Source organism: Dermochelys coriacea, chromosome 3 (genome assembly GCF_009764565.3).
Source record: "Dermochelys coriacea isolate rDerCor1 chromosome 3, rDerCor1.pri.v4, whole genome shotgun sequence".
In the NCBI taxonomy this organism is placed as follows: domain Eukaryota; kingdom Metazoa; phylum Chordata; order Testudines; family Dermochelyidae; genus Dermochelys; species Dermochelys coriacea.
The window spans coordinates 59,597,579-59,611,901 of record NC_050070.1 but is presented as its reverse complement, the minus strand read 5'-3'; the positions used below and the strand labels follow the sequence as shown (position 1 = coordinate 59,611,901).

The following is a 14,323-nucleotide window of genomic DNA, read 5'->3' as shown; positions in this document are numbered from 1 at the left end:
TCAGTCCTTTTGGTATGATGTCCATCTGTTTGCATTTGGAGAGGAAGATGATGTCTGTCTGGTGACAAATCAGACGTCAAGAATTACAACGTTCAAAAACCAGTCGGAGAACACTTCAATCTCTCCGGTCACTCGATTACAGATCTGAGGGTGGCTATCCTTCAACAAAAAAACTTCAAAAACAGACTCCAACGAGAGACTGCTGAATTGGAATTAATTTGCAAACTGGATACAATTAACTTAGGCTTGAATAGAGACTGGGAATGGATGAGTCATTACACAAAGTAAAACTATTTCCCCATGTTATTTCTCTCCCCCACCCCACCCCCCACTGTTCCTTAGATGTTCTTGTTAACTGCTGGAAATGGCCCACCTTGCTTATCACCATGAAAGGTTTTCTTCCTTTCCCCCACCTGCTGCTGGTGATGGCTCATCTTAAGTGATCACTCTCCTTATGATGTGTGTGTATGATAAAACCCGTTGTTTCATGTTCTCTGTGTGTGTGTATATAAATCTCTCCTCTGTTTTTTCCACCAAATGCATCCGATGAAGTGAGCTCACGAAAGCTTATGCTCAAATAAATTTGTTAGTCTCTAAGGTGCCACAAGTACTCCTTTTCTTTTTGCGAATACAGACTAACACGGCTGCTACTCTGAAACCGATCAATTCTTTGAATCTGAAAGAAGGATTTCGCTGGTAATCATTGTTTTTCAGACAAGATCAGCACAGGACTTTTTCCATTTCCACAACAAAAGGCTGAGAAAGAGCTTCTCTGGAACTCACTTTTTAAGAAAAGACACTTTTCAGCACCTCTAAAATTTGGGGACAATGATGTGAAATGTTTGGGCTGCATTTAAATGAGCGTTTACTAATATGGCACAGCAAGAAGGAAGAACTTAAATAATATTTAAGAAATGTAGGCTCAGGGGAATGACCCTCAGGATGGACTGGATGGCATTTTGGTTTTAAGGGGAAGTATTTGTGAAACTAAGCCATCCAGTCATAAAAACTAGAAAGACAGCATATAAAGCAAATATAAACAATCCTTAGTTCCTGAGAAACTCATGCACATAATGTGCCAATTGCACAGTTTATTTATTTTGGCAATTTTAAACAAGGGGATGGATTAAAGACACACTTCTACGCTCATCTATATCTCTCTCTCTCTCTCGCTCTGTATTATGGCAGTGACTATGCATGTGTGTACAGGTAGGCAGCCATGGGCTTCTCCTGATCTGAAATTCGACTGGAATGTTTAGGGTGTGACCTTAGTGAAGAAAATAATTCCTTCCCCCTCCACCCACAAACACTCACACAGAGACCAGAGTCTTTGTTGCATTCCTGATACCAAGGATAAGAAAAACTGCAAAAGCCATGGTAATGCTGTCTACTTACAATGGCTAAAATTGTAAACATTGTGACTGTAGTATGTAACTACTGGTATGCAAAACAAATAAATAAAGGCAAAAGGGGCTCAGTGGCAAGGATGCAAAGCAATAGCACTTCAACTGAAAGCCTGTTTCCCCCTATTTTTCAGTTGCATATTTGCAATAATAATGATTTCTGAAGGGAAGTTGGAGTGACTGTGAAGCTAAGACCCTTAAAGGAGAGGAACATAAAGAAGTACTGATTGATTTTTGGCACGTGCATGGCAGACACCACCATCTGCACCACACAGACCTGCCACTGGAACCCAGGCAGGCCCTTCGGGAGAAAATAAATACATAAATAAGTTACAACTTGACATGGGTCAGCAGGGAGCCCAGGAACATTCATTCCAGACAGCAAAGTCCAATATAAATTTTACCACTGCAACATTTTTTTGCAAGGAACTACACATCCCTCAAAACTCTTCTCTGCTCTAGTGAAGAAAAATAAGACATTATTTTGACTGTGACATGGCTGAAAAACAAAATCAAAGCTAAAATGCACAGTTCTACAATTCCTGGAAGAGCGTAGAAGCCCCAGGTGTTTCTTTGGATATAAATTGGATGACCCAATTTTTAATGGCATTTTGGTTTGGACTTCCTACTAGAATATATGAACCTGCAATATTGCGCTGATCAGCGGAGAACGCTCATGTTTCAAGTATCCAAATCCAAGGTGAAAAACTGGATTTTTGCAACCATCAGGCAAATACAAAGTCTAAAGTGCCAAATTGTCTGTTCATTGCAGGCAAAAGAAAAGATTCTTTTCCCTTTGTGAAAATAATTTAAAGATGGAGAACAATCTCTTTATGTGATATACAAATCAGTGTGAAACATGAAGGAAAATTCTGTTTTGGAGATTTCTCCTCAGTTGGAAACCTGTTAGCCAATATTCACTTAAGAGCAGTAGATGCAGAAACATGGATTCAATGGTGAATACAACATGAGCATCTGAAAATAAGAGAAGCAGCTTATTTGACTTATCCTTGAACTTTTCCTGCATTGTTTGAACTATATGTTTTCACTCCACTGCTTTTGTTTTGTCATGTGTTGGATAAGAGTACTACTACAATTGAGTTCATTGTTCCAAATTACACCTGAGCAGATGGTTAAAAAACTTGGGGTGAAAGCCCATTGAAGTAAAATTTGGAACATTCATTTGGGGACATACAAGACCCTTCAGCAGATAGTATTTGCATTGTAAGAAGGAAAGGCATTATTGCCTGTATGAGCTGTGACCCACATTCTGCTCTCAGTCACACTCTTATTCTATGTTGTTACTCTGAATTCACACCAGTGTGTAACTGAGAGCAGACTTTGGCCATAGCTATTTCTTTGACATCTGTACAGACCAAAATGGTATTGGTATGAAACCTCTGTGGGCCATCTTCCTCATCCTGGCAATCTGCAGTGGATTTGCTTTAAAGTTGTTTTTATAAGCATATTTTAGCTCACACTTTTGCTTACAATATGTGACTGTGAAATACTATTTTTTCACCCCCCAACTAGCCAGTCATGGACACCTCCAAGCTCTAGCTCATGACCATTATGGTTCTTTCTTTATGTGTGAACTATATTTAAGCTTAAACTAATAATTGTGGTCATGAACAGCCAAGATTTTCAGAAGTGACTACTGATTTTGGTATCTAGGTCTCCGCGTGCTCAGTTGAGACACGTGAGTGACTTTTGATTTTTAGGACGTGCTGAGCACCCAGCCCCTAAATATCCAACCCCTTTAAGATGTCTCAAAAGCAGGGCTTCCAAATATTGAGGCACCCACCAAATCATTGGTCCTTTTTGAAAATTGTGGCCATAAGGTATATTTTAAATGCTTCTTTAGTAAACAAATGTTTTCAAAATGTTAAACAATTCATAAATGAAGATGGAAAAATAAAAATAAAAAGACCAAGAAGAAATAGAATCTCCTTTCTGTCATTTTCCTAACATGTTATCCTTCAAGGTACTTAAGCAGAAAATAAAATACAGAGGGAGTGGGAGTATGAATCACTGCAGCTATGATGAAAGTAGAAAAGCTTCAGCTGTTCAGGAAATACCCCTGAAAGGGAAAAGGAAAGGATCTGTATCTTTTTTCCATTAGAAAGGGCATCTTGCCAGTGCCTTCTACCAGACACACTAGCCAAAATGAGTCTTCATTGACATGGCAGAATAATAAAGACATTTGTAAGTTTACTATTGATTATAATAAAAGTTTTCCTGTCTTGGATAAACAGACATACATAACTGATAAATACCTACAGTAAGAATGGTTGTACAGCTGCTAAAGCAAAACAGATGTGAGATGTTTATCAGTTATAATGATCTACTGTTTATGCCTCATAGCAACTGCCACTGGAATGTTGCAACATATTGTTTAATATTTGCAGCTTTTTGGCTCCTTTTATGTAGATAGCAAATTATTTAAAATTCCTGTACACTGTGCAGTACCTAGTTTCTATTATCAGATCCTCTCTCAAATCTCTTTTTCTGCGCAGCTTTTCCTCCCCTCTCTTCCCCTTTTGCTCATGTTTGTCTTTGCATTGTTATATTTAGCTCTTTTTCCTTATTTCTTTTCCACTGTCCCCCTTACTGCTGTTTTCAATTCTGTTCACTTTTCCCCACTTGCTGCTTTGAGCACTTACTTTTCCTTTTTATAGTTTAGACTTAACTGTAATAATACAAGGTGACGGAACATCCAACTCTACTGCAGATCAGTATAAGGTTTTTCTTGATTCATTGATTCCAAGACCAGAAGGATCCACTGTGATAAGCTAGTCTAGCCTCTTGCATAACACAGACCATAAAACTTCCCCTAAAAATTCCTTTTGAACTAGCGCAGAACACATTCTCAACAGCAGTATCCTGAGGTTATATTCCTTACAATGAAACAATCTGCCTAACTTGTCTGGGTTGTCAATAGCAGCTAAAGCCAAACCAGTGCCAAACATTTCAAAAAACTGTCCCAAGTTTTCAAAAAACTTTGAAAGAACATTTTCCTTCCCCGTCTACAGCATTTCTTTCCCAAAGAAGGCCTGTTATAACAGCTCTTGGACGTTTCATAAATTCAGCTAGAAATATAGTTGTTTTGTGTACACCATGATTAATAATTTATGATGTTAGGCAGTACATAAGGTCAAACTATCCCAATATTTGGCTAAACAAATGACATTTCAGTAAGGTTAGAGCTCAAGAGCAACTTTTAACTAGAAAACACACACACACACACAGAGTAAAGGGGCAATAACTAGTACAACTGACTGGACTCTCAGTGTCTGTACATCCCACCTCACCTGAACAAAAGGCAAAAATGGTGAGTGAGGTTGGTAACTTAGAGTTAGGCACTACCTGGTTCTAAAAGAGGGAGAAATTTCCACTTGTTAAATATTTCATTTAGTGCTTTTAGAGGGTGGTGGGTTTTGTTTTGTTTTTTTGGTATTTTATTTTGGAATTCCTTAAATGGCCGTCAGTAGGACTATCCATTTGCCAATTTGAATAACAGATGTATATGAAATGCGGCACTAATCTTCAAATGGAATATACCGACTTATCTCTCATTAAATTAATGCCCCATTATGAAGAATCTAATAGACTCCAATCATATTGTAATATGAAAATGAGAATGAAATGTCACATTGGTAGGAGGTTTGATGACAGAGAGTGCTGAAACTGCACAAGGATAACAATGAAGGTCTCAGTTGCATGTGGGAGAGCGGAATATTATACTGATCCTAGAAAATTAGGAGACTAAATTTACAACAATTGGACTACATAGACATAATAGCTTCATTATTTTAAATAACTATATAAAGGGATTTGCTATATAGATTTTTCAAGATAGTTTCCAAAGTAATTTGTCACTGGAGTTATAACAGATTTCCCACAACAGGAATAAAAACAAGATGGATTGTATCTGATAATTTTCTACAACAAAACACAGAAGAAAACTGGCCCACAGTTTCAAATAAAGGTTGCTACTGCAAGTTATTCCTGGAAGATATGCAGATAAAGTTGCATACAAGTAACTGCATATACAAAATTTACATAATCAGGTGATTGAATTTGGTTTACATTGAGCTAATTTAAGGATATGATTAAAGACAATTGTATACTGCCTTTATCACCAGTGCACCAGAATGAGAAGTCATGATTGGAGAATTGAGTTTCAGATATATCTTTATAATTAAGATACTTGAGACAATTTTCTTTGGAATTTAGGCTCAAGAGAAAATACCTCAATAGTTCTGTATTAATTAATAGCACCTTTAGAGACTGATCATTAGCATGGTATTTTGGTGTTGGTAAAACTGTGATCTGAGTACAGACCTTTCAACCAAGCCCTGGTTGAGACAGATTTTCTGCAACATTTGGCTGTGTTACTGTTACTACAGACTTCCTGGGGAAAAAAAAGTTTTCTTTGAAAATTTTGAAAATCCAGCATGAGAGAGCTGCTTCAGTTTTGTGGCTCTGATCAGTGAGCGTGCGATGGAATGTCTTGAGTTTAGTCTAATTACATTGTTCCGTCTTCCAACTTATTACTTTAAATTCTTAGTTAGAATAAACACATTTGTTCTTCCTTCTCCACCTTTACATTAGGAGTCACTATGTTTTTTTACTCAAAGTAGTGCCAAGAGCAGCCAGAGAGTATTGAATGACTTGGCTTAACATCACAGGAAGGGTTTGTCCAAGAGTATCATAAATGCGGTAGTGCATTTTTAATAGACATTGAAGTGTGGCTGGCTTATAAATACAGATACCTAAAGTTGTTAATGGTATCTTCAAGCAGAATATACAAAAAAAACATTGCTTCTTTTTTGACAATGTCACAGGTCAGAGCAATTGTACCTGTATTCACCTACTATAGTCCAACAAGGGCACCCACATCAGACTTCTGGCTACCAGCCACTGTCACCTTTCTTGGGTGAGGACCAGCATGTTTCTCTCCCTCCTGACTGGGGGTTTTTCCAGGCTGCACAGTTCCCTGCCTTTACTGTGTCATTCCCACCAGAGACAGGCTGCCTAAATAGGTCAGCATCTGTACTTTGCTTTCACATTAGAGACAGTAAACAACATAATTGTTCATAGTTATAAGGTACTACATGTTTCTCTTTAAAGTGAAAGCATTGCAGAGGAAATATATTAAAAACAATAAAAGAACCTATACACATGCTAATAAGCTTACCAGAGCACATCTCCCACCCCCCAACTCTAGCAGGGGCTCTGGTCAGAGTCAGTTCTTCAAACCGTATGAAGGAGGTTTCTATGGTTCATAGTAGCTTTAGCTCAGAACAAGCACCCCTATGAATCCATTAGTCTTTCCTTTATACAGCTTGGCATTCAGATTCTAGGAACAGGTAATTGATAGACAACGGTCCCCTAGTCAGGGCATAGCTTCAAAAGGCTGGCTGGGCTTTTGCATAACTACAAGTGGGGAATTTGCATTCACCTCTCTCTAGAGATTCCCCAGGCAACCCACGTAATGCTGCGCATCCAAAAGTCCATTTTGGTCGGGCCTTGTTCCATAAAAGTACCCAACACTTCCTAGTGCTCACAATAACACCTAACCGTTGCATTTAGTACAATGCACTCTAAAGACACAAACTTAATGCAAGGTTTCAAGGATATTGCAGAAAATTGCCATATCTGTCACAAACATGTCCAAGTTCCCCCTGCAAAATACAGACATTTGGGGCTCAATGCTAAACGCATTGAAGTCCATCAGGCTCATAATCAGCAGCGTTCAGTAAAGACAGGATCCATCTTCCTATTACTATCAGTTATCAGCTACAGCCAGAGACAGGATACTGGACTTCATCCACCTATTATCTGATTCACTGTGGGAAATGTAATGTTGTATAAACATTTGCCAATGAGAACACAGAAAATTATTCTAATGGTAATTCCCAACAACAAGAGTCTTGTAGAAATATGGTCTGATAGCAGCAATAGAAAAGTTTGTTTTGGTGATTCTTAGATAATATACTACATATTCAAGAAGAAAACTCCAATAAGTTACTATGCCAAAGTCCCAAAGGATCAAAAAAATAACATACAAACCCCCAGATGGTTTATATATCATCACGTTCTTGTTCAGGTTTCCATTTTAGGTAAATAGTGAATGAATCGAGGTATGATGTGGTATAAATGTGTTTTTGTCACACTTATATGTATCATCATGTTTTGTCTGACGTGGGATGTCTTTACTTACTTCATCTACTTGGCTTTTGTAATAATAAGGATCACTCTAGCTGCAATAGTTATGAAAGGTCTCATCATAACACCAACAATACATTACGTTTTGTTCCCGTTCAAAATATTCCCAGCTTTTATCAGTTACATCTGATTTGAGTTTGTATATTTTTTTTTCCAGGAGCATCACCGGCACAAAAAGGCTGCAAATGATACACATTTGTAAAGCATCTTGAATCAATTCAGCTTTGGCAAACTAAATTTACAACTGTAATTTCTCATCTTGTTAGTATGTGACCTGTGGCGTGTTGCCTGACATTATCCACAATGCTTTGGATTGTGGTCATCCTGCAACATTATTGAGACTAAGGCTATGTCTACAGTGCTCCGTGGTTTGGACTATGGGGGTGTGACTATCTATATGCACTACAGTGCTGTCCTGTAACGCCCATGTGTGGAAGCTGCAGGCATAAGGTAAAAGATTCCTAGTTCACATTAAAGTAGCCCTGTTTAAAAGGACTACATTAAAACGAACTAGAAACCATTTAGTTCACACCTGCAGTGTCCACACTGGGAAGTTACAGGCAGCTCTGCGCTTTGGTGCATGCTGCTATTCTCACCCCAGTAGTCCAAACTGCAGGGTAGAGCAGACAAGCCTTGAGAATCACACTACGGATAAACCCAAGTTACAGCTCCTATAGGAATTCCAGGAGAGTAAGAAAAATAGTGGATTTTGCCTTGATCAAACTTCTTGAAAACTGATCAGGGTTGAACATTATACAGTTGAATGTTATACATCTTAAAACTGATCAGTGTTGAATGTGATATGGGCCAGATTTTCAAGAGTCCCAAGCACCCACCAGTTGGGCCCAAATGTTGCAAAAACCTTACCTCCCATTCAGGCAACTAAATGAAATGGCAGATTTTCAAAAACACTCAGCCCCCAACAGTTCCCTCATGTATCTCTGTCTCGTTCCTTGTAAACACCCCTGCAGTATGACTTCTCTTTAAACCTTGCTCAAAAAATGCTAACAAATATCATTTGCAATTCATATGTATGAAGTGCTGTTCTCAAAGGCCAAATCAATTTTCATGAGAACATTGAAAGACTCTTCTCTGTGAGGACTGCTTTTTCTAAAGACCTACCTTCTTGCCCTCTGGCATTTCTGTTCTAGAGCTGTTAAAAAAATTGCAAGTATTTATTTTAGAATGGGAAGAAGTGTTTTTTTGTTTTTTTTTGTTTTTTACTCTCGTCGTCCTCAAAAATGACAGAGTCATTTTTGTTCATACTTCCTAAAAACCGTTCTGCCTCAAATATAGGAATTCCAGAGTTGTGGGGCTGATTGCACCTCTGCCTGTTCCTGGTCACTCTGAGTTGGTCCCCCCCTCAGGGACCAGGCTTCCTGCCTTTACAACTGTCTTGGGATGGAATCACATGATGCCAACTGCTTATTACTATGAAGGTGCAACTGGATTCAGGCGTCAACTTGATCCTCTCTTGGAATCTTTTGACCAGGGCGAGAGTGACTAGCAGTTATCTTAAAGCAAATATGTCTATCAGGAAAACGAAACGATGTATTATATAATAATTTCAAAACAACAAATAAACTATACCCATCGTGTATTCTAATCTTCTCCTTCAGAACAAGCTAAGTGAGTTGGGCTTCCCTTTTCCCTACAGGAAAACAACGGAACAAACTTACATTCTTTTAGAAAGCCAAAGAGCATTTGAGACCCAGTCTGGTCTCCATTTGACTCTCGCTTAGTCTTTTCCCCCGTCTCAAAGGAACTCTCCTTCTTCGAAGCCCCATCTTCCCTGTGTGAGTATGAGCCTAATAACAACATATCTCAGTGGCTTGTGTTACAAGAGGGCTCAGCTGTGAGGTTTTCCTTTTGCCTCAGACTATTCCCCCCCAATCAGCCAGCCATGCCATTGAAGAGAATACCCCAGTGATAGGTCCTCCCTCATTGCAATCACAGATCTTTTGACTGTGGGGCAGTGTGCTGAACCTGTCTGCTTCTCCTGACATTCCAACACACCATCTGAGAACTACTATACATAAAACATAAATTGGTGTACAGATTAATATTCACCAACAAGCAATCCCACACTTGTCACAAAAGAACAGGCCTGGAAAATTTCATCCCGAAAGGTCAAATTTGGAAATTAGGCAATCTTAATTAAAGATGCTAGTAACACTCTAGTAACCCTGGAAATGGTAGAATTGTCAATAACAATGCAGAAAAGGCAGAAGTGTTCAACAAATATTTCTATTCTGTATTTGGGAAAACTAGATGTATTACATTACATGATGGTGAAGAAAAATTTCTGCTCCAATAGTAACTCAAGAGGATATTAAACAGCAACTACTAATGTTAGTCATTTTTTATATCAGCAGGTCTGGATACCATGCATCCAACAGTTTTAGAAGAGCTGGCCAAGGAGATCATTCTATTAATATTGATTTTTTTTACTAACTCTTGGAACACTGGGGAAGTTCCACAAGACTGCAAGTAATCTAAAGTTGTGCCAATATTTTAACAAGGTAAATGGGATGACCAGATAACTATAGGCCTATCATCCTGACATAAATTTCTAATAATGTAATGCCTGATGCAGGACTTGATTAATAAAGACTTAAAGGACAGTAATACAAGGATGGTAATCATTAATGGCAATCAATATAGATTTATGGAAAATTGATTATGAAATTAACTTGATATCTTTTTTGCTGAGATTGCAACCTTGAGTGATATATTATACTGAGTCTTCAGTAAGGCATCTGGCTTGGTACCACAAGATAGTTTGATTAAAAAACTAGAACACCTCAAAATCAACATGGCACCTATTAACTCAATGGTTCCTAAACTTTTTACTAAGGCAACCCACCTTAGTCTTTTTTTGCAATTCATCATTACATATGTACACTCTCTGCCCCAGTACCACAACCCTAATCCCAGCCCTGTGCAGAGTGGAGGTGCTCAGGGGGATAGACAAGTTGCTCAAGAGCCAGGTCCACTGCTCTATGCAGCTTCCTAGCTTGCCTATGGCTAGAGTGGACCCTGACTGGGACTATCACCCCACTCCACATGTTGTGACCTGGCACACAGGGTTGCAACACCACTTAGGTTTGGCCTGGTCACCCCTCCATCATGATGTCTGGGGAAACAATTTAGGAAGGATGTTAATAAAGTGGAGAGAATTCAGAGAGAGCCACAAAAATGATTAGTGGACTCCAGTTCAAACAAGAATTAATTCAGGGACATCATCCGATGAAGTGAGCTGTAGCTCACGAAAGCTTATGCTCAAATAAATTTGTTAGTCTCTAAGGTGCCACAAGTACTCCTTTTCTTTTTTGCGAATACAGACTAACACGGCTGCTACTCTGAAACCTATGATCTGTGTTTCATAGGAAACAGACTAGATCAGTGATACTCAGACCTCAGTGGTTCAGGAGCCAAATTAGCAATCAATATTACCCAAAAGAGCCACAGTAGTGTGAATTATTTGTTTCATATACTATATATATATTATATAATATATAATTATTTTCATAGCAAAATGACTGACCAATTCGTTTTATATATATTTATATTATTCTCATAGAAAAATGACTGATCAACTATTTTACCATAGTAAAAGCTGCCTGATTAGTTAATAACTTAGCCTGGTTAATAATTAAATCACACAATGTTTTAAAATCATGAGTTGCAAAGAGCTGTAGGAGACACATTAAAGAGCCTCTTGCGGCTCCCGAGTATCACTGGACTAGATGATCACAATGCTCCCTTCTGGCCTTAGAATCTACGAATCTATAAAATTAGAACAAAGGATATAGATATATAATGAATACTATTGTTTTTAAAGTAATCAGGAATTAAAAGATGTTACAAGAAAGAAAATAGGGTAGGATTTTCAAAAGTGTGTAAGAGTGACGGAGACTAACTCCCATAGACACCTTGGAAAATCCCACCCCTAATAATTATAATAAAATATAAGGTAGGCACATTTGAAAGTTCAGTAACTGCTATACGTTTGTCTCAAGGAGGAAGTCATAAAAAATCTGTCGTTGAATTGAAATATTTAAAGTCTTGTACAGGTTGTAAAAACTAATTATTTTAATTAAAGACTGGAATAATGAAAGAAATTATGTAATTTCTATGTCACCTTGTCACCCTATTCTTTTTTATGGACTGTAGTTAGCAAAGCAAGGGCTAGTAAAAAGTTCTTTTTTGCTCTGGTTTCTCTCACACTCTTAATGCATTTGAATCTTAATAGATTTTTCCAGCCAATCATGACTTAATGGAAACCAAGAAATGGGACAAATCCTAGTGGAGTTGTCAGACAGTTTACTATAAAGTCATTATTTTTCACTCACTCATCACTCATATAATTTAGTGGAATTATGTACATAAACATATTACAAGCATCTACTGAACATATATATGTACGTATTCACTGTTTGCGTAGGCATTAATTCAGGAGACGTTAAGCAGGTCATACCCTTATGGAAAGCATCTGAGCAAACACAATAGAAACTGATATTATTCTAGCCTCCGGCACAATTTGTCATGCTTTTAAACACTTGTTGAGATAAGGCATGGAGATGTTATTAGCAATATATGATCTTTTCCTGATTTTGATGTCTTTCCAATCTAATCAGCCCCCGCAGCTCCCACTGCAAATTAATTTCAAAGAAATGGTAAGTGACCTCTATTAATGTACTATTATGACATGAGTCATCTAATTTGAATGCTGTTACTTCCTTTATCTTCTTATCAGAGCATTTAAAAGAAGGGTTAGTCTTCAGAGGTGAATCCTCAGAAAAGATAATCAAGACAGTGTTTTTACAGACACAGATGAGTTGGTACTAAATATAGCCTACTAGTCCTGAGTAAGGGTAGAGGCCTATGCAGCTGATGTACCTAGAAAGATTTTGCTCCAGCCAGCAGGTATCAGGTGGGGTTCTAAGGAATAAGAGTCAGTCCTCATTCTGGATCTTTAGGATCTCAGTGCCTATCTTCCTATTTACAACTGAAATATGCATGCTGACTCGGAGGTCAAGTGCAGCCATGGTGTAAGCTGCTGCAGTTCCAAGCTGGTTTCAGGGCTGAATCTGGCCCAGAGTGTGTATCCAGCTGAGTTGACTGAAGGAGAATTATGAGATTAGGAGAAAGTCCTTGAGTTAGTTAGTTTTCTGGAAATGCCTCTGTAGCTGAGCTATAAGGGGAAGATTCTTCCTTACTGGGGTACATGGTGGGGAGAGCAAAAAGAAACCCTCCCCCCCCAGCTTGTATATTTGCATAAGGACACCTGGGGAAATTTAGTGAAGGAAGGGATTTCCCTTTAAAGTACTATATATTGGCAATAATCTTGTTTTTTCCCTACCGCTCAATGGGCCATAAAGTTAGGTTTATCTATTGGAATCAGATGAGTATATCCCATTTGATCAATTTATTTGGATTTAGGGAGTCAGGTGCTGAGTGATCTTTCTGTCTTTATTTGTCCTTCCTCGTCACTATGGCCGAGTGAAATCAACGGAGTACAGTTCCATTCTGTTACCTGGAGAGGAACAATGCTGGTAGATAACCTTGGGGAGATGGACAGCAAAGCAATACAGAATGTAAACATTCTCAGCCAGATGAAAATCTTATGACCCCTGAACAGAGAGGTTTATAGTAAGGAAATTCTGATAATCTTAACTGCAGTGATATGGGAGAAATGAGTGAAAACTATGGTAAATAGCTCTGCTTCCTCACAGCATATCATCTTGCAGGGGCAGATCATTGTTCAGCCACAATATACGTTGAGATTGGCATTAGCTCTGAAATGTTCCAAGTGGGGAAATGGATTTCAGGGCTGTCAGTAAGACCTGATTTCTTGCCAGTGTCATGAATAGTACAATAAAGCTTCAAAGAGGCAAGGGAAAAACATCTTTATCTAACTGATCCATTTTAGTTTTGTCACCTCTAGTCCAACTGGCAACAAACACATACACTTGAAGGAAGAAGCGATGTTTAAAACAAACAGACTCTACTAACTTACAGGAGGTTTGTAATAATTCTGTGTCCCTCTCCAGCACATCAGTATTCAGGCCAGGTGCTGAAATGTATTCTGTGCAAGTTGGTTAGGAAGTGCTGTCTACAGATTTATAATGGATAAGGATATTTTAATTCCCAAATTACATTTTTCACCCAAAGATATTCAAGATGCCAAGTCTAAAGTTATGATCATTTTGTTTTTAAAGCAGAATGTATTCCATAGCAGGGAATGATTTCTTAGACTCTGATGTCACTGCCTGAGACAAGTTTGTTTTTGCTGCTGAATGTGACTTGGATTTGGTGTTCCCATTCCTTAATGTTCCCCAGTGCCAAGAGATATTGTACATGCCTTTTAGTTTTTGTCTATGTAGAGTCTAGAATGCTGGAGGCATACTATCATAAGGAAATACAAATGTGATCTTTAATATCAATAGGAATTTTTCTTTTGATCCTTTATTTATTTTCTTAATCTCTCTGGTGCAATGCCATAATCCTTGTTGGCTCAGACATAGTATCAGCGGTTCTAAAATCAGTGCTGCAGCTGGAAAAGCAAGGTTATTCCTGCATTTCCATATGTTTGTGTGCATTTTTTACTTGCATCCCAAGAAGCTTGGGTAGCAATTCAGAATGAATTTGGGTCTACACTGCACGGTTACCACTGATAATTTTAC

General features: G+C 38.2%; 1 protein-coding gene across 3 annotated transcripts in view; it reads left to right on the top strand.

Moving 5' to 3' along the window:
• The window catches only part of COL12A1 (collagen type XII alpha 1 chain), a 152,250-nt gene extending 149,115 nt beyond the window's left edge, over positions 1-3,135 (top strand). For all 3 annotated transcript variants that reach the window (XM_043510523.1, XM_043510517.1, XM_043510522.1), the window contains one exon: positions 1,538-3,135. In XM_043510523.1, coding sequence (XP_043366458.1) covers positions 1,538-1,554 — 17 coding nt within the window. In that variant the 3' untranslated portion in view covers positions 1,555-3,135. The remainder of the gene's footprint in view (positions 1-1,537) is intronic.
• The last annotated feature ends 11,188 nt before the right edge of the window (positions 3,136-14,323 follow it).